The 21,540-nt window shown below is 29.4% G+C and overlaps 3 protein-coding genes across 5 annotated transcripts; 1 reads left to right on the forward strand and 2 right to left on the reverse strand.

Annotated features, from left to right (window-relative positions):
* Positions 1-1,221: 1,221 nt before the first annotated feature.
* On the reverse strand, positions 1,222-4,745 carry LOC25485625 (monooxygenase 2). 2 transcript variants are annotated; one of them, XM_013614880.3, is made up of 6 exons: positions 4,545-4,745; positions 4,325-4,471; positions 2,731-2,802; positions 2,444-2,600; positions 2,070-2,298; positions 1,222-1,829 (listed from the first exon to the last, which is right to left on the reverse strand). In XM_013614880.3, the coding sequence occupies exons 1-6, from the start codon at positions 4,610-4,612 to the stop codon at positions 1,306-1,308; spliced, it is 1,197 nt and encodes a 398-aa protein (XP_013470334.1). In that variant the 5' UTR covers positions 4,613-4,745; the 3' UTR covers positions 1,222-1,305. The 2 variants fall into 2 exon arrangements, with proteins under 2 accessions (XP_013470334.1, XP_024628076.1); XM_024772308.2 differs by lacking the exon at positions 4,325-4,471.
* Positions 4,746-5,398: 653 nt separating this feature from the next.
* LOC25485626 (monooxygenase 2) lies at positions 5,399-8,094 on the reverse strand. 2 transcript variants are annotated; one of them, XM_013614881.3, is made up of 6 exons: positions 7,953-8,094; positions 7,592-7,738; positions 6,887-6,958; positions 6,635-6,794; positions 6,309-6,537; positions 5,402-6,105 (listed from the first exon to the last, which is right to left on the reverse strand). In XM_013614881.3, the coding sequence occupies exons 1-6, from the start codon at positions 8,030-8,032 to the stop codon at positions 5,573-5,575; spliced, it is 1,221 nt and encodes a 406-aa protein (XP_013470335.1). In that variant the 5' UTR covers positions 8,033-8,094; the 3' UTR covers positions 5,402-5,572. The 2 variants fall into 2 exon arrangements, with proteins under 2 accessions (XP_039685979.1, XP_013470335.1); XM_039830045.1 differs by lacking the exon at positions 7,592-7,738 and having other exon boundaries at positions 5,399-6,105; positions 7,953-8,084.
* A 7,042-nt stretch (positions 8,095-15,136) lies between these two features.
* On the forward strand, positions 15,137-16,142 carry LOC25485627 (transcription factor MYB86). Its single transcript, XM_013614882.1, has 3 exons — positions 15,137-15,272; positions 15,512-15,641; positions 15,716-16,142. The coding sequence occupies exons 1-3, from the start codon at positions 15,137-15,139 to the stop codon at positions 16,140-16,142; spliced, it is 693 nt and encodes a 230-aa protein (XP_013470336.1).
* The last annotated feature ends 5,398 nt before the right edge of the window (positions 16,143-21,540 follow it).

The following is a 21,540-nucleotide window of genomic DNA, read 5'->3' on the forward strand; positions in this document are numbered from 1 at the left end:
CACAAAAAGTAAAATTAACAAGAAAATATGCATACATTTCAATTTTTGTAGGTATTGATTATTTTTATCGGCGCTCGTTCTAAATACTTTTGATTTAAGGATTAATACAAGTAAATTATTTTTCTTTTTATATTTCTTTTATCAATTATTGTTGTTTAATATTATTTTTTTTATAGTTTTTCATAGTAATTAAATTGTAGTCCTGCATAACTAGAAATATTTGAATTTTTTTGAGGTTTAAAAGTTAATTGTACTTTTAAGCCTCAAAAAAGTTCTTTGATATCTATTCCAACAAAATTTAAAAAAATATTATCTAATTGACATTTATTAACTCCTTATGTGTTTAAGAGAAGATCACGCAACTATTTCATGTAGTCTCACTCTCAACATGATTACCCCTTAAAAAAAAGTTATAAGTTTTGTTCCTTACAAATAAATATATTTCTTTTGACATAAATGATAAGACTAAAAAAATATTAATTTAAATTTTAGAAGAATGAAAATCAAAACTTAATTTTATTTTCATAAATTAAAAATAGTAGTTTCAAATTTTAAATTTACTGCTCTCAATTTTTTTTAAAAAAATTTACTATTTTTAATAGAATCAAAATATATTTGTTTTTTAGTAAAAAAAACATACATATTTGATGTTTTTTTACAAGATCTTTTTTTTTTTTCTTCCGGTAACACAAGATCTTTAAATTTTATATTTTTGATGGAAGATCTTGAAATTTTATTGTTTCTTGAGAAGACTGGTTCTATTCTTTTTTAACTTGAATTCTTACTTTAAATAATGTACTTGTTTATTATTTGAAAACCCGCCCAAAAATTATGAGAGCGAGAAAATAAATTAAGAAAACCTATGATACTGGTGGATATTTTTCCCTGTTAAAGAATAAAGACGTGGAACACTCGCCAAAAGAAAAAAAGAAAGAAAGAAGCAAAGTAATGAAAATGCTTTTTTGGATGATGCAAGTTTCATATTGTTGAGAATCCATTCAAAAGTAGTCTTTCGTCCCAAGATATTAGTGCCTCATTTTAATAGCTAACGTAAAGTATAAACTGACTAATTTAATTTAGATGTTGATAAATAGTATATGCTTTTATTTCTTAGTAGTTTGCTTATTAAGTAGTAATTAGCATCATTCATTATTTATGATTGGACTTTGAGTACATTATTATACTTGTTGAATAAATTCTCTAATCAACATTAAACTATACTTATAAGAAAAAGGAAATCTTAGCATCAAAAGTAAATAACACAAGTTCATTATCATGGCAAGATTATTGTGTTACTAATTAGAGCTATTTTAGTTGTCCACAATCAAAATCTGACTTCTTCAACAATTGAGCAGCTAGGAATGTAGCCAGAATTTTATCCCTAAAGAAGTTAACAGATTTTGAACCACTTTGTTGAATATAACCCACAATATAAGATGCAGTAATGAGATCAATGCATCTCCATTTTCTCTCATTTGCATATTTCTTCAAACTTTCCTCAATCCTTTTGTATTCTTCTTCTTCCTTTGGTTTCTTCGAAAAGGCCTCGGCTAAACACCTTGCTAAAACCACTCCATCCTCTAAAGCAGAACACCCCCCTTGACCAAGATCAGGTGTCATAGGGTGTAAAGCATCTCCAGCAACACAAACATTGCCTTTACTAATATTTCCCATCATAAGCTCCCAAGGATGTCTATGTCTCAATGGAGCTGATTGAAATGCATCTAATTCTGTGTTTTCTATGAAATGTTTAACATCACTTGGCATCTTCTCTAACTTGTTTAACACATATTGTTTTAGCTTAGCAGGGTCTTGTGCTAGCTCTTTATCTGTAAGCAAATGAAGTGCACAATCATTTCATTTTTTAGATTAATAATCGGATTGATTTAATCCCGATAATTTGGTTGAAACCATTTCATTTTATTAGTACTTTTTTATTTTTTATTTGCCGTTTGAACAAATTGAACTATGATTAGGTGGGTATTAATGTCGTTCTGTATTTGATTTTTAAAACATTTGTTGAAACAAAATATTTAATTTGTATATGGAAAAGAAAGGGTATTATTCACCTTGGTTAATAGGAGTCCATGTGAAAAACCAATAAACACTTTTCTCATCACATGGGATAGCCCCAGCCCTAAAACCTTTGCCAAAGTACTGCATGAACATTGGTTCAAGGTTGTGAGTGGTCTTCAACTCTGCATAACCTCTGGTTGCATATCTCCCTGTGTATGAGGCTTCCTTGAACCCTAACCATTTTGCCACCACAGAGTTTACTCCATCACACCCAATCAATACCTTTTCCACAAATTGCAAACAATAATTATTTTAATTAGACTAACAACTTGAACTCTCAAAGGAAGTTTTTATCTTCATATATAAATGTCACACATATATATATATATATATATATATATATATATATATATGGTTGTTTAATTACCTTGGTTTTGATGGTTGTTCCATCAACAAGATGTAGTATTTTGGAAAAACCAGATTCCTCAATAGCAACAACCTTTGACATGTACCTAATGGTGCCATTGGGAAGTTCATTGGCAAGGGCTTCCAACAATAATTTCCTTTTAACACAACGAACTTCACTGTTTGGCACAAAAACACACAATATCATAACAAGAACTAAGAGGAAATAGAATATAGAGTTGGGGCAGGGTATTTACAAAAATTGAAACATTTGTAGTAGTTGATGTGAATGTTACACAATGCACTTACTGTTTTCCTTTGTTGTTCTTGAAAGGTGTGGTTGATGTTTGTTGCCCCGTAATCAAAGAAGTAGTCACATTCCTAATAAAAAAATTGAAACAGGTAATAAAGCAAATGATTGGTTTTGAAACTAAAATTTTAACTAGGAGGCATTTTCCGTCCCAGATTGTATTTTTTTAGTATTAAATAGTTTTAACAAAGTCGTAAACTTAGCTCAATTGATAGTGACAATGCATATTATATACAAAATCTAGGGTTCAAACCCCGACCACAAAAAAAATAAGGCTTAAATGTGTGTTTGATCCCTGCACTTTCACCCAATTTTGGCATTGGTCCCAGCGCATTTTTTGTTTGGCATTGATCCCTGCAGTTTGTAAAACTTTTGGTTCTAATCTTTCTGTTAAGTCTCAGTTAAAAAAAAAAAAACTAAAACCAACGGTGTGCCATTTGAACCAATCATGACACATCACGTGGCAGTGGCACACTAAATGACAAAATTTCATAATTGAAATAAATAAATTAATATAATTATCATGTTTATCTCTATCATGGAAAAATCCTTATGTTCTTCGTCTTGCTTTTTCTGCTGGAATTGGTGGACTTCTTTTTGGCTACGGTAATTATTCTTATATCACCCTCTGTTTCTTCATAAATTTTTTATAATTTCATGCATCAATCCCTTTTATTTTTCTAAACATCTCTTTTATTTAAAAATAAAAAATTATGTCAAACCTCTTTTACTCTTGTTTGCATCTTTTATAAATTTTAATTGAATTCATATACTATCATGATTTTCAAGAATTCTCCTTAATTTCAATTATGGCGCAATATCAATTTCTTCTACGTCTCAGAATATTTTTTATTTTGAAGGAATTCTACGTCTCAGAATAATGACAATTCTAGTATTCGCAATATGTTTTGCATAAAGTTTTCAGAATAATGACAATTAGTGTTCTCAAAATAATTAAAAATTAATTATTTTAATTTATTTATTTCAATTATAAAATTTTGTCATTTAGTGTGCGATGTGGTCTGTCATGATTGGTCCACGTAGCACACCGTTAGTTTTGATTTTTTTATTTTTAATTGAGACTTAACGGAAGGATTAAAACCAAAAATTTTACAAACTGTAGGGACCAATACCAAACAAAAAAAAGTGCAAGAACCAATGTCAAAATTGGATGAAAATGTAGGGATCAAACACACATTTAAGCCAACAAATAATAACATTATACGTTGTTCATGATTTCCATTAAAAGCCAAAATTATATTATTATAGTATTAAATAAAAAAATTGTAACCGCCTCTTCCTTTCTAGTGATATTTGTTGTTTTTGTCACTCACTGTGCTAAATAGCAACACTCCAAAAATCTAAAAATAACAATGTATTTGATATTATAAAAAATTTATAGATATTAATTTTATTTAGAGAGGAAAAAAACTAATACAAAAATGAATTGTATCAACACCGTATTTAGATAAAAATGTCCGTACAATACATAATATATAATATATATAAAGTCTGCGGTTCGAACTCCGACCACCACCACAAACAAAAAAACGTAACAATCTAAATAATATTCTCAACTGATTTTGTACTTACCCATGAAGCCGCAAATGTTGGTGGCGAAGGATATCTCCTACGCCAACAACATCCAAGACCTTCCAAGCATTTTCCCATATTGTTAAAGCAAATCCGCTTACTCTCAAACTATCGGAAGATTCTAATACCAAACTTCTAACGCCTAATCTGCAATTATCAACATCACTATTTTATTTTGACAGATGAGTAAAAGGTGATAAAAATAAGTGAAAGAGGTTACCTGTGAAGTGCCAAAGATGTTGTGAGACCAGCAATTCCAGCTCCCACAATCACAATATCTTCTTCCATAACTAACAATTTAGTAAATTTTCTTTTTGCCTTCTCTTGTGCAAAGTATATAATAGTATACTAAGCTTTTTTTTTTGGGTAGGATAGAGGGGACAGAAGCTTGCTTTGGGTAAGGATAATGCTTCAAAGAACAATACTGCAAGAAGTTTATATATATATAGACATAGCTGGGTAAGAGATAATGCATCGTTACTGTCACCAAGCTATAATTTAATCTCATGACGACACGCCATACGTAATTTAGCTGCATATCTCACTTGCAAAATTGAATTTGAGTTCCATATTTCACTCACATCCCATTCTTTAGATGTTTTTTGCAAAATTGCCGCATTTATTTATTTTAATTAGACACATTTATTCATAAGCGCTAACAATAAAATAAAAAAATCGTCTCTTTTGAGTTTAGCTCAGTTAATAAGTTAATAGGGACATTACATAATTTATGCAGGAGTCGAAGTTCGAAATTCGGACATCTCACTTCTCCACATTTAATTGTGTGAGTTAGACAAAAAAAAATCATTCTTCTAAAAAAGTTTTTTTTTCTTGTAACCATTCTATTTCTTTGGGAAACTTGTATTACATCATTATACTTGTTAAATTTTTTCATTAAATCAAATCATTAACTAGGTTTGGACTAAGATTACATTATTATACTTGTTGAATTCTCTAATCAACATAAAATCATATTGGTTCTATATTATTGTAACGAACAAAAGCTACGTATTGGTACTCTTGGAGCATGGTTAAGGTAGCTAAAAAAAAAGTTTTAAGTTGAAAACAAACACTTTTACATTTTTAAGAAATTAATTACACAAGTTTTAATACATTACTACTATATTTATTTTTCAAACTGATAATCATCGAAGATACTGGTTAACATTTCCTTTATTGTTATTGTCCAGGAAAGATGATGAAAGCAAGAACGAATCATTGAAGACAATTGTGTCACTGGTTATAAAGCTATTTTAATTGTCCACAGTCAAAATTTGACTTCTTCAACGGCAGAGCAGCAAAGAATGCAGCCAAAAGTCTGCCCTTAAAAAAGTTAACAAATTTTGAACCACTTTCATGAATAGAACCCACAATATAACTTGTAGTAATTAGATCAACCCATCTCCATCTTCTCTCCTTTGCATATTTCTTCAAACCTTCTTCAATCCTTTTATATTCTTCTTCTTCTTCTTCTTCCTTTGGTTTCTTGGAAAATACCTCACCTAAGCACCTTGCTAAAACCACCCCATCCTCTAAAGCACAACACCCCCCTTGGGCAAGATAAGGTGCCATTGGGTGCAAAGCATCTCCAGCAACACAAACATTGTTTTTACTAATGTTTCCCATTATGAGTTCCCAAGGATGTCTATATCTCAATGGAGCTGAATGTAAAGCATCTAAATTAGTGTTTTCTATGATAAATCTAACATAACTTGGAATCTCCTCTAGCTTGCTTAACACATATTGTTTTAGTTTAGCAGGATCCTCTGCTAGCTCTTTATCTGTAAAACAAATTGAGTGAAATGGAAATTTATTTCATTTTCAAAGTTGAAACCAATGATTTAAAAATTAGGTTAAATCGAACCAAGTTGGACCATAATTGGTTCGTTTGAATTTTTGTAATACTTGTAGCTCATCACATGGTTTTTCATTTTTTAATTTGGATACGCAAAAGAAAAAGGGTATTCAATTCAATTCAATTCACCTTGCTTGCTAGGAGTACATGTGAAAAACCAATAAGCACACTTGTCATCACATGGAACAGCTCCAACTCGAAAACCTTTGCCTAAGTACTCCTTGAACATTGGTTCAAGTTCGTGAGTGTCCTTCAACTCTACATAACCCCTAGTTACATAACTCTCCACGTAAGAGGCCTCCTTGAAGCCTAACCATTTTGCTACCACAGAGTTTACTCCATCACACCCAATCAATACCTTTTCCACAAATTGCAAACAATAATTATTTTAATTAGACCAACAACTTGAACTCTCAATGGAAGTTAATGTCTTACATATTTTGTTGTTTAATTACCTTAGTTTTGATGGTTGTTCCATCAGCAAGATGGAGTATCTTAGACAAGCCAGATTCTTGAATAGCAACAACCTTTGACATGTATCTAATGGTGCCACTAGGAAGTTCATTGGCAAGGGCTTCCAACAATAATTTCCTTCGAACTTCATAGGCTCCTCCACTGCATGGCATAAAAACACACATCATAGAAAGAATTAGAATAATGGAATTGTAACAATTTATAAGACTATATAATATGATCAGTGCACTTACTGTTTTCCTTTGTTGTCCATGAAAGACGTGGTTGATATTTGTTGCCCCGTTATCAAAGAAGTAGTCACATGCCTGCATTCCAAATCAAGTTTTTAGTTTCAATCTCTTCTTACTCTTTCATTTTCTCACTAATAAAAAATACAAAGTAGTTAATTTGTTGGATTAACTAAATTCGGTTGAACGACCCAAGTCATCCAACCACCAATACAAGATACTAAAGACTTGCTTTAGGTCCACCAATGGTACTAAATCCCTTACTTTACCACATATCGCGATGTCCCTTAATGACACGTAATCCTATGTGATGCCAAATGTTACGGGATCACTTTGCTTTTATTAACGTGTGTTTCGTTCCACTTTTATTAGCGTATAGCGTAGAATTAATACAGATGTCTTTAAGTGCTTTTATTAGTTTAAGTAATATTATTATTTTTTATTGATCATATTTTTACATTTAGTAACTAAAAAACCGATTATTAATTTATTAAAAAAAACAGATTATTAATTATCTAGATCTTTTAAAAACCAATTACTTAATTATGTGCCAAATTACTTAATATTTTATTATTTTTTTTCTTTTGGTGCAAACTAAAAATTAATTCATGCCGCAATATGCATCGCAACAACCAGGATTTAAAATCACGAGGCTGCACATTTTCTTCTATATTTTTTTGTTGATTTAAAAATTGAATAGTTTGCACTTACCCATAAAGTTGTAGATGTTTGTGACGAAGGATGTCTCCAACACCAACAACATCCAATGCCTTCCAAGCATTTTTCCATATTATTAAAGCAAATCCACTCACTCTCAAACCATCCGAAGATTCTAATATCAAGCTTCGAACGCCCAATCTACAATCATCAATATCACCATTAATAATTAATTTCTATATCTTAAATTATACCACTAATCATGTAGATAAACAGTACAAGCATTACGTTGAAAATGGACTTAAACTAGGTCTCAGATTAGATTTACATGGATAAAAAATACAGTGATAGAAGATTTTACTAAAGATGGGTCGGTCAAATTTATATAAGATGTTATCAGAAGTAAAGACAATACCTGTAAAGTCCTAAGGATGTTGTGAGTCCAGCAATTCCAGCTCCCACAATCACAATATCTTCTTCAATTACAGTTTCCATTACGAATAAATATATAGTTCACTATCTTTAAGTTTTTATTAGAATGGAGTGGGTAAGCACAATGCTTTAAAGAACAGAATCGCAAGAAGTATATATATAGGGATACAATTGGGCAAAGATGATGCAACGACACCGACGTTATTCACATATTATATTTTTTAACATAATTTCATTTAACGATGACATGTCATACATAAAACCATCCACAGTTTGTTGTTTCATATGTTTAGTGTCATACTAAATAGACACCATTATTATCGAGTATAAAATTCGGATGTCTATGAAAAAGAGTGGTTATCGAAACACACTCTTTCTATTCACTTTTTACTGACACTTTTATAAATCATAATGAAATAAATTTTGTTGAAATGTAATAATATAAAATAAAATTATTGATGTGACCTATTTAACATTTTTTTTAGGTGTTTAGTTGAAAAAATTAGTGCTTATTAAATACTGCCAAATGCCCACCTAAGTACTTAAAATGAGGTGCTTTGTTGCGGATGCTCTAATTAAATTTGAGTTCATTATTTTCACTTGTATCCAATTCAATTTATATATTTTTGCAAAGGAGATATATTATTTTGACATAGAAGTTTGACATTAAAATTCTACAATAAATTAGACGTTTGACATAGTTTAAAATATGATTAATTAAAAAAAAAGTAGTTTGATACATTAAAACTCTCGTATACACAAGTTTAAAAAAGAGATCCTACCATTTAGTATATTGTATACAACCTTATCTTATTTATTTTTAAGGACTTCAATGGCAATTGACTCCATGGTTGCTTGGACCTTTCAAACACCCACTCATCAACTTAAGCATGAAGATATACATTACTTTTCCTTTTTTACGTTGTTGACTATTTGTAAAATTATTATTCAAATTACAATTGACTCCATCCCCAACATGGTATTATACGAATAGACATGAAAATGTCACATGGTTATTCTCTCAAAAATAAAATGAAAATGTCACATGGTTACAGAATAGAAATGATATTTATACAATCATTTTTTGACAACATTTAGATAACTTTCTTTTTCATGTTCACATTATATTTTTACTATCTCTCTTCATTTTTTTCTCTCCATTGTTTTTACCAATGAAAAGAGAAAAAAATGAGGTTATCATAGAAGTTGTTAGTAACTATTGTATGTATTGTTTGTCGTGTCCTAAAACCATAGAACCGGTGATTTTTTTTAGAAGTTTTGTTTTTTAATTGCAATTGTTAGTATGTTATTATTATGTTACTATTTTCTCTCTACTTAAGATTCAAATTATGGATTTTTAATTCATCTCTTAGTTCAACCAATTGAGCTGTCCCATGTGGTTATTTATGTTGGTTTAGCTCATAAAATTATTAGATTTATTATATTTTAATAATATTATTAACATATGAGATTTCAAAAATATTAAAGTTGTGAAAATGGATATGAAAATAAGTTAGACCGAGTTAGACTTTGTAAAATTTAAGTGTGACCCCGACCTTTTTAAAAACATATTATATATATTTTCCCTTTTGTTTAATAATATAATATGAGTAGGTGGTATAGGATGGAGTATCTCTCTTTCAAACTCACTTTGATGTCTCACTTATCTCTAGATCTATAAAAAAAATTTAGTTAAAAGCCTACTTCATATTAAAATCTTTAAATAAGTAATCTAATGTGTATTTAAGTAGACCAACAAACTAATAATAAGTCAATATGATTAAGTTCTATTTTAAAAATTGACGTGGCATTTAGATATTATAACTTTATACGAAAAACTATTTCTATTATAATTTATATTAATATATTTAAATATGTCAAAAGTTAATATCCTTAAGTTAAAGAAAGTGTTTTTGTTAAAAATATAAAGATAAAATGTTTAACACAAAGTATAAAATCTAATATAATAAGAATAATTATGCAAAAAAAATTAGTCACATATATTTAAATAGGTCGGCCAAAGAGGTATAAAAGGTTTTTTTTAGGGTCTGAAGTCTGGTATATTTATCTACATATAATTTTTTCACATATATTTTTTTTGGAAGATACTTTATTGATATTGTGTTTGGCCTAACTTCTCCTTAAAAATGTAGAAAAGCTGAAAAAAAAAAAAACGGACCAAACGGTACTTTAGTCTAATCTATTTTAAAAATGTTCGGTCTAACTTAAGTCTAAAGTAGGCTCAGTTACAGGACATTATCGACCGCTTTAGCCTATTTCCAGTCGTAGTAAATAGAGGTGCTTTCTAAAATATTCTCTAACACGCTTTCTTATATGGAATATATGGGCACTTCAAATATATACATTTTCTTTAGGTTTCAACTGTGGTCCTCTTATGTCCTTAAAAAAAAATATTGTGGTCCTCCATTGTAGCATGTAGAATTGTAGTGATGTACTTCCAATTTTTCAGTTGGCTACTATTTGTTTAGTCAAAAAAAAGTTGGCCACTATTTGCAAAATGAATTTATTGATTGTCTATCTATGTACTCCTTTCACTTCCTCCATTCTAAAAGAAAAGTTATTCATGGTCGATGCTATACTTAGATGTTATTATTGACAAAATTTCATCTTATCAGAAGAATATCGTCGGTCTATTTTTAAGAAAACACGAAAGGATTCAACAATAATCTAGAAATTGACAGAATAGATGACTTGCAAGACACGACTATATAGTACGACGAGCTTCATCGCACATTTTTAGGGCCGTATCTAAGGCAGAGCGAAGACGGCAACCGCCCTAAACCCCAAAATAAATAAGTATGAAATTTGGGCCCCCAAAATTTTTTAGGCGTCTATTAAACTCTAAAAAAAGTTGCTTAGCTTTTTTATCAAGTTGATGTTTGAGAATTGTTCTCCTCCTATTTGTTTTTGCTCATTCCCGTGTTACATGAGTTAACTAACACTAAAAAAAATGTCTGACTGACGTTGAAAATACACCTTCGTGAGTTACATTCGACTTTTTTATGGAAATGAACAATTCTAAATGGGAGAAGAGCAATTCTCTTAGATTATGATTCAAATTGTAGATTCGCTCTAGGCCACCAAAATCTCCAAAACGGCCCTGCACACTTCATATTAATACATATAATAGATAAAGTGAGTTTTTATGTATTCGACGGAATATCAATTGACAAAGAACAAATTTGGAGCTTGTGTCAACTTACAACACATGATCTGTTGATATTAGCTCATTAAAGCAACAACCGCAATCGTGGCCTGTCACTGAAGTAGCAATTAATTGCTCAATTTCTTTTCCTTATGAATAAAGAGCTCTCATAAAGAACAAATGGTCGAATGCTTAATTTCTGAAGAATACTCCTAATTAGAAAAGACTCAAGCTTTTTAGAACTTTAAGTATCTCTTCCATAGTTTTTACATTTCTTTAAATTCTTGTAATTTCAATTAAAATGGGTTATGTTTTGAGCGAATTTATCTTTGAAGTCATATTAACTTCAGTCATTTAAGACATATTTTGAGTGTGTTGAATGAGTATGTTATAAAATTTTGTTGGAACATTGATGTGATGTTGAATGAGTATATTAACACCAAGTAATTATACTTTGATCTAATGTTGTGTGAATTGAAAAAATAAAGTGTGGGAGTCCCACATGAAATAGAACACACACATTAGTAGTGTTTAAATTGTGTTATTTAATTTTAAATACTTGATAATGATAAAAATAATAGTAATTATTATTTTATTCGAGAATATCATTTTCCATAAATTTAGCTTATGGTGGTTGTGATAAGAATAATAATTTAATTATTATTATATTTTCTTCATTCAAATCCAATAGTTTGTTTCCTCCACTTTTGTGGATTTGTTTCATTTGATCTTATCCACAAGTGTTGTTGAACTGATTAATGGATAAACTTCATTTTAATTTTATCCATTAGAGTAACTGTTGTCGCAATTTTTGCTAAAACAGTTACAGAATCTCTATATAAATAGAGGACTCCGCACACATCGAAATTCACAGTTGATGTTTTCTGTGTTTTTCCTCTCTTCTCCCTCCTTCGACTTGTGTTGACAAGTCCTTCTCCTTTTTCTACTTCTTTCTGTCCCTTCGGAATTAAGAGTATTCTTAAGACCATAGTCCCTTTTCGGTTTAATGTCCCTTCAGAATTAAGAATGGTCTTAAAACATAGTCCCTTCGATAATATATGTTCCTTTAGAATAAAGAGTACTTTTAAGATCATAGTCCCTATTTGGAATAACAATGTCCCATCGGAATTAAGAATGATCTTAACGATATATATAAAAAGTATTTCAATATTTTTCTATTTGAGGAGAAATGGTGCTTAAAGTTAGAATGATATTAACACCATATTTGAGTGGTCTCAACACCATAACAGAGTGGTAACAATTCCATATTAAAGTGGTTTCAATATTAAAGAGTGATCTTAGTACCATATTTGGAGGTATAGTTCTCGAACGATTTTCTACAGTGCAGTAATTAATCGAACAGTTGTAGCTGGGCTTGTTTTATCTTGGAGGCGGCGTGGTTGATAGTCTGCCTTGCACAATTTGGGCAGTGCCACGAAACGTCTTAAAAGAGCGACCTGGTCGTGACTCAACTTAGTAACAACTTCGGTAGATAATAGAATTTGGAAATCCAAATACATCAGTTTGGAAATCCAAAAACAACAATTTTAAGACGTTTCGATCTGCTATGTCTACCGAAAAAGTTACTTATCAGTTGTCCCTAAATACATTAAGGATAAAATAAGCTATAGAAATACATCTATCGACTGAAACAATGAAGTGTTTGTTGTTATAACAGCAACACTATGAAATTCATGTATCGCTTTTAATGGTAAAGTGTGAAGTTAATTGTGGATAGAAAATTGTTTCTCCGCACATCACACAGTTTTTTTTGATCTTTTTTTTTTTCACTAAATAATTGAATTTTTTTTTTTTTTTGAAAAAAAAAATAATTGATCGGTTGTCACACTAATTTACCTCAATGTTCATATAAACATAAAAATACTATTAGAGTCTGTTAAAATTTTAACTTGACTATGTAAATTTTCCAGATCGTTTCATCGTGATTAATGATTATGGATTATGGATTTTGTTTAAAAAAAAAATATTTTTTTTATTCTATTATGGGTTTGTGTTGATGAAGGTATGAAGATGGTGATGAAGATGATGAAGAGAATGAGGGAAGAAGATGAAGAAAGTTAAATTTTATTTTTGTGGTGGTGGTGTACAATTAGATATAATAGACATGCATGATTTAATGGTTGTATTTTCAGAAAAAAAGATCAAACGGTTTAAATTAAACAAATTAATGAGGTCTATGGTAGACCACCTACAATGTTTGTAGTCCATCATAGACATTTGAGGTTATACTTAACGGTCATGAATTTATTTGGCAAACGGAGAAAAAAAGAGGGACTAAAACGTGAGTTTTATTAATTGTGGGACCAAAATGAAAATTGGAAATTAATTAAGGGACCAAGTGACTATCAAACCAAAATAAAAATCAAAAGAGCGAAACTATGAAAGAGTAGATCCAACGATACTATGAATATTGTTGTTCAAAGATGAATGATGTTTTATTTTTTATTTTCTATATTTAAAGATGAAGATGGATGAATGTATGTATGATCAGGGTGACGAAGAAGAAGAAGAAGAAGAAGAGTGAAGAAGATGAAGAACCGTAAGAAAATATTATTTATTAGTGATGCACCATATGATATAATAAACCTGCATTATCCAACTGCTCTCTTTTAAAACAAAATATCAAATGGTTAAAGTTAAATTATTTAATAAGGTCTACGATGAACTACTTATAATGTTGGTACATCTTACACACTTGTGGTTAAAGTTAACAGAAACGGATCAAATTGATTAACGGAGATATATTTGAAGGATCGAAAAGAAAAAATTTAGAGTTATAGAACTAAATTGAAAATAATAAATAACTTAGGGAACCAAATTATCAGTTAATTAAACCTATTTTTTTCTAGGGTCATGCTAACCGGTGCCCCTTGACACTAGTTAAGAAGTCAAATAATATTTGAATTAAATGCTTAAATAATAACCTAAAAAGGGTAATATTTATATTCAAAGTTGTGTAATCAATGCATTAAATACTTCCTCTTTTGACTTAAAATTTCCTCTTTTAGTTTCGTTAATCATTGCCCTCAGAGCACCGGTTAACATTACCCTTTTTCCGATGGATTACTTTTTTCTAATTTCTTTTTATAGAATCCATTCTGGTTTCACCTCTCGTAACTTTAACAAGAACTATCACGTTGGCTTATAATATTTTGCCCTTTTCTCTTTAAATAATTAAATCATCACTAATACAAGGTAATATAAAATAAATCAATTTAATCTTCAAACTATCATACTCTTTTCAATTTTTCAAAGAGGAGTGTTATAGACATTTTCTAATATCCTCAATAACATTCATTCATTTATAGAATAAAATTTATGTGAATATCACGCTTTAAAAATAAATCTTACATAAAATGACGAGACTCATATATATTTCACTTACCAGAAGAGTGAATGGTAGAAAGACTTTTAAAAAAAGATAATTTATACAATTTGTCTTTTCTAAAATATATAAATAAGACGATTAGCTCATAAAAAAAAAATATAAAATCTATCAAATTTAATATATATATTTTTTAGGGATAATTTAATATATGTTATTAGGAAATAACATGACAAAATTTATATTATTTTTATTTTTATGGATTAAATTGAGGAATTTCATATAAAAACTACATAGTTTTTATATTATTTAGGGATTATATCGAGAGAGTATAGCTTTTTTTTTTTTTTTTGTAGGAAGGAGAGAGTATAGCTTAGATACTAACTTTTTGACTATAAGAATTAGATATTAGATTGATGGCTGTTATTGAAGGTTTATTTTAGCGTATATTTTGACACAATCTTTGGTATATAATTTTCAACTCATAATTAAGAGTTTCAATGACAAAAACCAAAAGGGTAATTTTCTCTCTATATATATAGCCAGCCAGTGACCACTTCATTCAATGTTCATAGCCTTTCTCCATATATAATTAAGAAACAGTGTCATTTGTGTCCTTTTTTTTTTTCTTCTATTGTCCTCACAAGTCACAAACATGAGTCGTCGTCATTCATGTTCTTTAAAGCAAAAACTAAGAAAAGGTTTATGGTCCCCTGAAGAAGATGATAAGCTTTTCAATTACATAACCATGTTTGGTGTTGGATGTTGGAGTTCAGTTCCTAAACTAGCTGGTAATCTTAAAATAAATTAGTTCATCCATAAATTAACCCAACAAGATATATAGCAACTATAAACATGACTTTTATTTAGAATACTAGTATTGCTCTCTCAAACATTATATATAATATTGCTCTTTTACCATGCACGGTACATATATATCAAGTTATCAACATATATATGGAAGAAATTAAAAAAATGAATCCTTATATTTTTTCCTTTACCATGCATATATAATTTTTATGAGTTGCAGGGTTGCAAAGGTGTGGAAAGAGCTGTAGATTGAGATGGATAAACTATTTGAGGCCTGATTTGAAGAGAGGAATGTTCTCAAAACAAGAGGAAGATCTTATCATCAATCTTCATGAAGCACTTGGAAATAGGTAACATGTTATATATATTAATTAATAATGCTTCAAAAAAAGTGATTATTAATTAATTTCAAATGATGCCTCAGGTGGGCTCAAATTGCATCACAATTACCAGGGAGAACAGATAATGAGATAAAAAACTTTTGGAATTCAAGTTTGAAGAAGAAACTAATGAAACAAGGGATTGATCCAGCTACACATAAACCCTTGATCAATAATGAATCTCTTCTTGTAAAGGAAGAGAAGGAAAAACCATCAATGATAATGCCACTGTCTCAACCTCAACCTCAAAGAACTTTAATGCTAGAATCCTCACATGAATATTCAGAAGCACTTCTAATGAATAAGCCAACATTTGATCTTGATCCATTGCAATTACAATTTGAACTGAACCAATTTGGAACCAATTCAAGCTATTTCTTCTCTTCAGACAACATCAGCAACAACTCATTTTCCAACATGATTAATGAAAATACAGCAGGTGGGTTAATCTCATGGGAAGGTGAAAATTAAAATAAGCTGTTGGATCCTTTGTTGCAGTTTGAAGTGAATAATGCAGTAAAATACAACATCAACAAGACAAATTCAATGGATTTCAGTACCTATGATCCTTTAAGTAATATTGATGTATTTCACCAATTATTATGAACTGTATTTTTGTTGGTGATACAAAGTAGGAAAAATATATAGCACAGAAAATTTCTAGCAAAATATTAGAGTATTATGATCCATGGTTCCCCCTCTTTACTTTCGAGAAAGTTTGATTGTATAACTATTTGTATATTATTAAGAGTGAAGTTAATATCCCTTAATAAATATTGGAGAACTATTTATTAATTTTTCAATGATCAATATACCTACGTACGTACATTGCATGGTAGCTAGAGATATTTGTGGGAGAATCTGGCAGAGGTTAGAATAAGAAGATTATCTTCTCAAATCCCTCCAAAAAGGTTAAAATTGGCTGCTCAATTTCAAAATCTGCATTATTGAAGAAAGAGAAAGATATAGTAATGGTGACAACTAGGATACCCGTAGAAGAATGGTGGGTAATTTACCCTAATCAATACACATTAGCCACATAAGCACATTTTTAAGTGGTATTCATAAACTATCTTGACCCCACCAACAAATTACTCATTTTCATTGGTTGGTGGATAGGTCTTCTCTTTGATCATATACGTACGGTTTTAAAAACAGGTGTCCAAATAATATTTTCTGTTTTAATATAGCATGCATTTAATTTAGCCATGAAGTAGGACACCAACATCAGACATAACATGGACACTAACACGCTCACACCATAAATAATTTGAGAAGTTTACATAATTCATTGTAAGCATATATAAATACGTTAAAAAAATTAAAATATATTTTATGAACTTTTTTGGAATAAATGTAATTTTAAAATTAATTGTAAAGTTGAGTACAAAAATTATGACGGAGTTATATATTTTATGAACCTAATTGCTAACTCCTTTTTTTTTTTTTTTTTTTTATATACATATATATTTTTAGTTGTTCATCGTAGTAGTTTTAAATTAATATTACACCATCCTCGTGAGTTTAACTCAGTTGGTATGAACAATACATAAAATATGTAAGGTTCGGAGTTCGAACTCCGACCACCACAAAAAAAAAATTAATAGCAGAACAAAAACATTAATCAAAATTGATGACTCGTTAAAAAAATAGTTAAAATGATAATAAATGTGTTCCTAAAAAAGGAAACAATTCTAAATTTAAATATAAATTTTATAATTTATATTTAAATATCAAATTCAAATATCAATATTTACCATAAAAGGTAACGATAATCACATCAGTTAAAAGACTTGATTTCATTTAAATTGATAGAATTATATGATTTTCCCTAAAAAAAAAAAAAGAATTATATGATTTAAATGTATTAATGTCATTTAAATCAATTTTGATCTTTTGAAATATTTGATTTACGAAGTTCGGAGTATCAAATAAATTTTATACAACATAATTTTAAACATATATCAAAAGTTTTAGAATATATATATATATATGGGAAATGCTAAACAATGCCCTTAGGACATTGGTTAAGAGAACATAAATAGAAATAATTTGTTGAAAAATGGTGAAAAGTGTTGAATTCAACTTTTTAAAAGTCAAAAAGTTGTCATTTCCAATGCAAAACTACTACTTTTAATTTCCTTAATCATTGCTCTGAGGACACTGATTAGCAAGACTCTATATATATATAATATCATACTTGAGAATACTTTGATGAAATGGTAATATGTCTCTTTTCAGCTTAAATGTAGTTTGGAACATATATAATTATCGAAATTCCGTTATATTTAAATTAATTCAATTAAAGCTTACATTGACAGCTATAATATGTGTCATATTTACACCACTTCTTCTTAGACTTCAGTTGCATTATACATTATATTCCTTTTACTACTTTAATCTTCACACTCCTTTTTTTTTTTTTTTTCTGACCCATTTCCATCAATTAAATCAATGGTTTAATGGCAATTACATGCGGTCAAAGTTTTTTATTTTTCAGACAAAATCACAATAATTATTTGCAATTCATAAATTTATTATCATGGATTACTAACATTGGAAATTTCAATTTATCATTTGAATTTTAAATGAATATGTAGATAAAAAGTTGTTTAATTTATTTGAATATGAGAGTTTTTAAGTTGGACACCTCTATGTTGGTGCAAACTAAAGAACTTCACGGTTGCATGTGTGAATATTATTAGGGTATAATACGCTCCCCTCCCTTAACACTGTGTTTGGTTGAGATGAAAAAGAGAGGAGAGAAGTTGGCGAGAGAGAAATTGAAGAGAGATAGCTAATTTCTCTCGTTTGGTTTGCAAAGAATCTGTGGAGAGAGATTATAAAAATGCGGGCCCCGCTGCCTTTTTATCTCCTCGCTGATATGCGAAGAAAGACAGAAGAAACTCACTCTGCTCTTCAGTTTCCTATATTACCCTTGTTCTTGTCCTATTTATTCATGTTTTTTTTTTCCCATCTTTGTTGCTCTTGTGCCACCATGCTGAACAACCACTTTGTTATGTGCTGTTTTTTCAATTTTAATTCTGATCTTTTCTTGGGTGGACCTGCGTTGAGAATAATTTTTTGGATGATTTTGTTTATTAATTATGACCCTGAAATTCAAGTTTAAAGCCACAATTTAATTTGTTACAACTATGGGGGCTGGGGACAACAATATACAACATGTGTGGGAGAGGAGAGATCAGGATGGCAGGGTCGGTTAGCAATGGTTATGGAAGGAGATAAGAAACTAAGAAAGGGAAAGATGTTCGCTTCCAAAATAAAATTAAAATATTATTAGCCAAATCAATCAATATAATAATTAGTTAAATGAATCTAACTATTTTGTACAAAAAAACTTAATTTAATTATTTAAGCTATTCAACATTTAAAAAAAAAAACAAATCAAATCTAGAATTAATCATTTTTGTACTCAAGGATATTTTTGTACTTTTAGATATAATCAACACTTCTCTCTTCTCTATTTCTTTTCTCTTTATTTTATACCAAACAATCCATCAAATATACCATATTTCTCACATATTTCTCTCTTCTCTTATTCTCTCTTACCAACTTCTCTCTTTACAATTTCTCTTCTATACCAAACACACCCTAATGATTGTGGTATTACACTCCCCTCCTCTTTGGTTTTAAAACTCACATTTCCCTCCTTTGAGAGATAATAATATAATATATCTAATCCACTTTAAATTTTTCAATAAAGTTTAAATCAAATTCTATTAGAATTTTTTTAATTACTTTAATACCCTTTTGCCTACTGCCGTCAACATCACTCCACATGCTTATCTCAAAAAAAAAAAACATCATCAGTCATCACAAGATACAAAAGTTGAAGACAATTGCTAATTATGTCATTTATTCTCTTCAATTAATTACTTGGACATGCGTTGAAATTGGGATACACTTGCCTTTCTTCACTGATTCATCTTTCATAGTTCCCACCTCTTTTAAGAGGAAAAAAATAAAGAGAAAGATGCACACAAATAGGCATAGGGTGATTAGTTTAGAGGTCAATTAAACGAATGAAAGATGAAAACATGGGCAAGGAAAAGGGTATTATAGTAATAAACTTGGTGTTTAATGGAGATTGACTACCAAATTTCAATGTTAAGCTGTTAACCCTTAATCCCTAGCTTATTAAAAAGCATATGCAGGATTGACATAATATCCTCTAAAAAAACACTCACATAACAAACGGGTTAATATTTTTACCATGTAATTAACTCATTTTTATTCTTTAAAGTATCACCACCAGATAGTAAGAGTGTTTGCGGTCTGGTCTGGATCATTTTTTGGCAAAAAATCAACCGATTCAAAATAAAAATTATATGCGGTTTGAATTATTGTTTTTAAAAATCTAATCCGATCCAAGTATATGCAGTTTTATTTGAATGGATTTTTGAAAATCCAAAATCTAACATTTAATTTTTTTATTAATATGGAAATCCAAAATCTAACATTTAATTTTTTTTATTAATATTAATGTTACACATACATAGTCTAAAATTGAGATTATTATGCTTTATAAAGAGGTTTATAACAAGCCACGATGAACTAGTATCTACAAGGGAAAGAGATGCTTAAACCACAAGAATGGTATACATGTTCACACCTCACACGTTTTCCACAATTGCCCAAAGGTTCTGCCGTCAAGACACAATGATTAAATCTCTAGGATTCTGATTGGGAAATGCTGTGATCTATATAGTCAAAATCATCAATTGGAGTTCTGAACAAAATTAAGGTTAGTACTCCCTCCGTCCTATAATAATTGAGTTATTTACAAAAAAAAAATATATATATATATTTTAAAATAATTGAGCTATTTCACTTTTTAATACAATATTAATTACTTTTTTTATTTATAATTTAAATTAATACTACTTTCACAACTCCCAATTCAATATATTATACTTTACATTTATGATAAAAAAGAATGCACTAAACTTGATAAAGACATTCAAAACCATTTTTCTCTCTCTTTTATTTATACACTTTTCTTAATCTTAGTGAAATAAGAAAATAGCTCAGTTAAACTGGGAAAGAGGGAGTAACATTTAGAGTTAAAAGTAGGTTCATGATTTACCATGATTAAAATTTAAACCATTGCTATGACCTCAACCACCGAGTGCGTGAACTTTTTTTTTGTGTTGCTAACAAGTGTTCTAAGGGTATTGTTTAAGGAATTTAGAAAAGAAAATTATGTCTTGAAAATACAAGTTAAACACTTGTTAAAGTCATAATCGTATAATCTCCGGTGCAAAAGTTGCTACTTTTATATGCTTAAACAATGCCCTTAGAGCACTTGTTAGCATTTTTTTTATCTCTCTTGGTGAAAGCAAAACTTTAACATTTACAAGCAAATTGTCCATTTAAAAATAAAGGGTAATGTTAACTTGTGTCCTTGGGCACATGTTAAGAAACCTAAAAAAAGAAATATTCTCTAAAATATTGTGCATTTAATTGATTAAAAAATTAACGATTAAATGTATTACACACATTCCAATAAATTATTTATATATTTGAAAAATAAAATGCACAAATCCCCGTGAGCTTAGCTCAGTTGGTAGGGATATTGTATATTATATGCAGGGGATGGGGTTCGAACCCCAGACATTCCACTTCTCCACAATTTAATTGTGTGAGCTCTAGCCACTAGGCTACTTGACCCAAAAAAAAAAAAAAAAAACACAAGTTAGCATTTTCCTAAAATAAAAGGTATGCTAACAAGTAAAGTGTTCTAAGTGTTTTGTCAAAAAAAGAAAGTATTACAAGTGCATTAGTTAAAAAAACAAAAATTAGAAACTTTTTTATATTGAAAATTACAAATTTTAAACTTTTAAGAAAT

The sequence above is a fragment of the Medicago truncatula genome, chromosome 1, assembly GCF_003473485.1.
Source record: "Medicago truncatula cultivar Jemalong A17 chromosome 1, MtrunA17r5.0-ANR, whole genome shotgun sequence".
Lineage (NCBI taxonomy): Eukaryota > Viridiplantae > Streptophyta > Magnoliopsida > Fabales > Fabaceae > Medicago > Medicago truncatula.

Coding starts and splice junctions, on each gene's coding strand:
- LOC25485627 (XM_013614882.1), top strand. CDS start 15,137: ATGAGTCGTCGTCATTCATGTTCTTTAAAGCAAAAACTAAGAAAAGGT. Junction 15,273..15,511: donor TTCAGTTCCTAAACTAGCTG/GTAATCTTAAAA, acceptor TATGAGTTGCAG/GGTTGCAAAGGTGTGGAAAG. Junction 15,642..15,715: donor CATGAAGCACTTGGAAATAG/GTAACATGTTAT, acceptor ATGATGCCTCAG/GTGGGCTCAAATTGCATCAC.
- LOC25485625 (XM_013614880.3), bottom strand. CDS start 4,612: ATGGAAGAAGATATTGTGATTGTGGGAGCTGGAATTGCTGGTCTCACA. Junction 2,803..4,324: donor CAACATTTGCGGCTTCATGG/GTAAGTACAAAA, acceptor TTTTTTTATTAG/GAATGTGACTACTTCTTTGA. Junction 1,830..2,069: donor ATGGACTCCTATTAACCAAG/GTGAATAATACC, acceptor ATTTGCTTACAG/ATAAAGAGCTAGCACAAGAC.
- LOC25485626 (XM_013614881.3), bottom strand. CDS start 8,032: ATGGAAACTGTAATTGAAGAAGATATTGTGATTGTGGGAGCTGGAATT. Junction 6,959..7,591: donor AAACATCTACAACTTTATGG/GTAAGTGCAAAC, acceptor TTTGGAATGCAG/GCATGTGACTACTTCTTTGA. Junction 6,795..6,886: donor ATGGACAACAAAGGAAAACA/GTAAGTGCACTG, acceptor TATGCCATGCAG/TGGAGGAGCCTATGAAGTTC.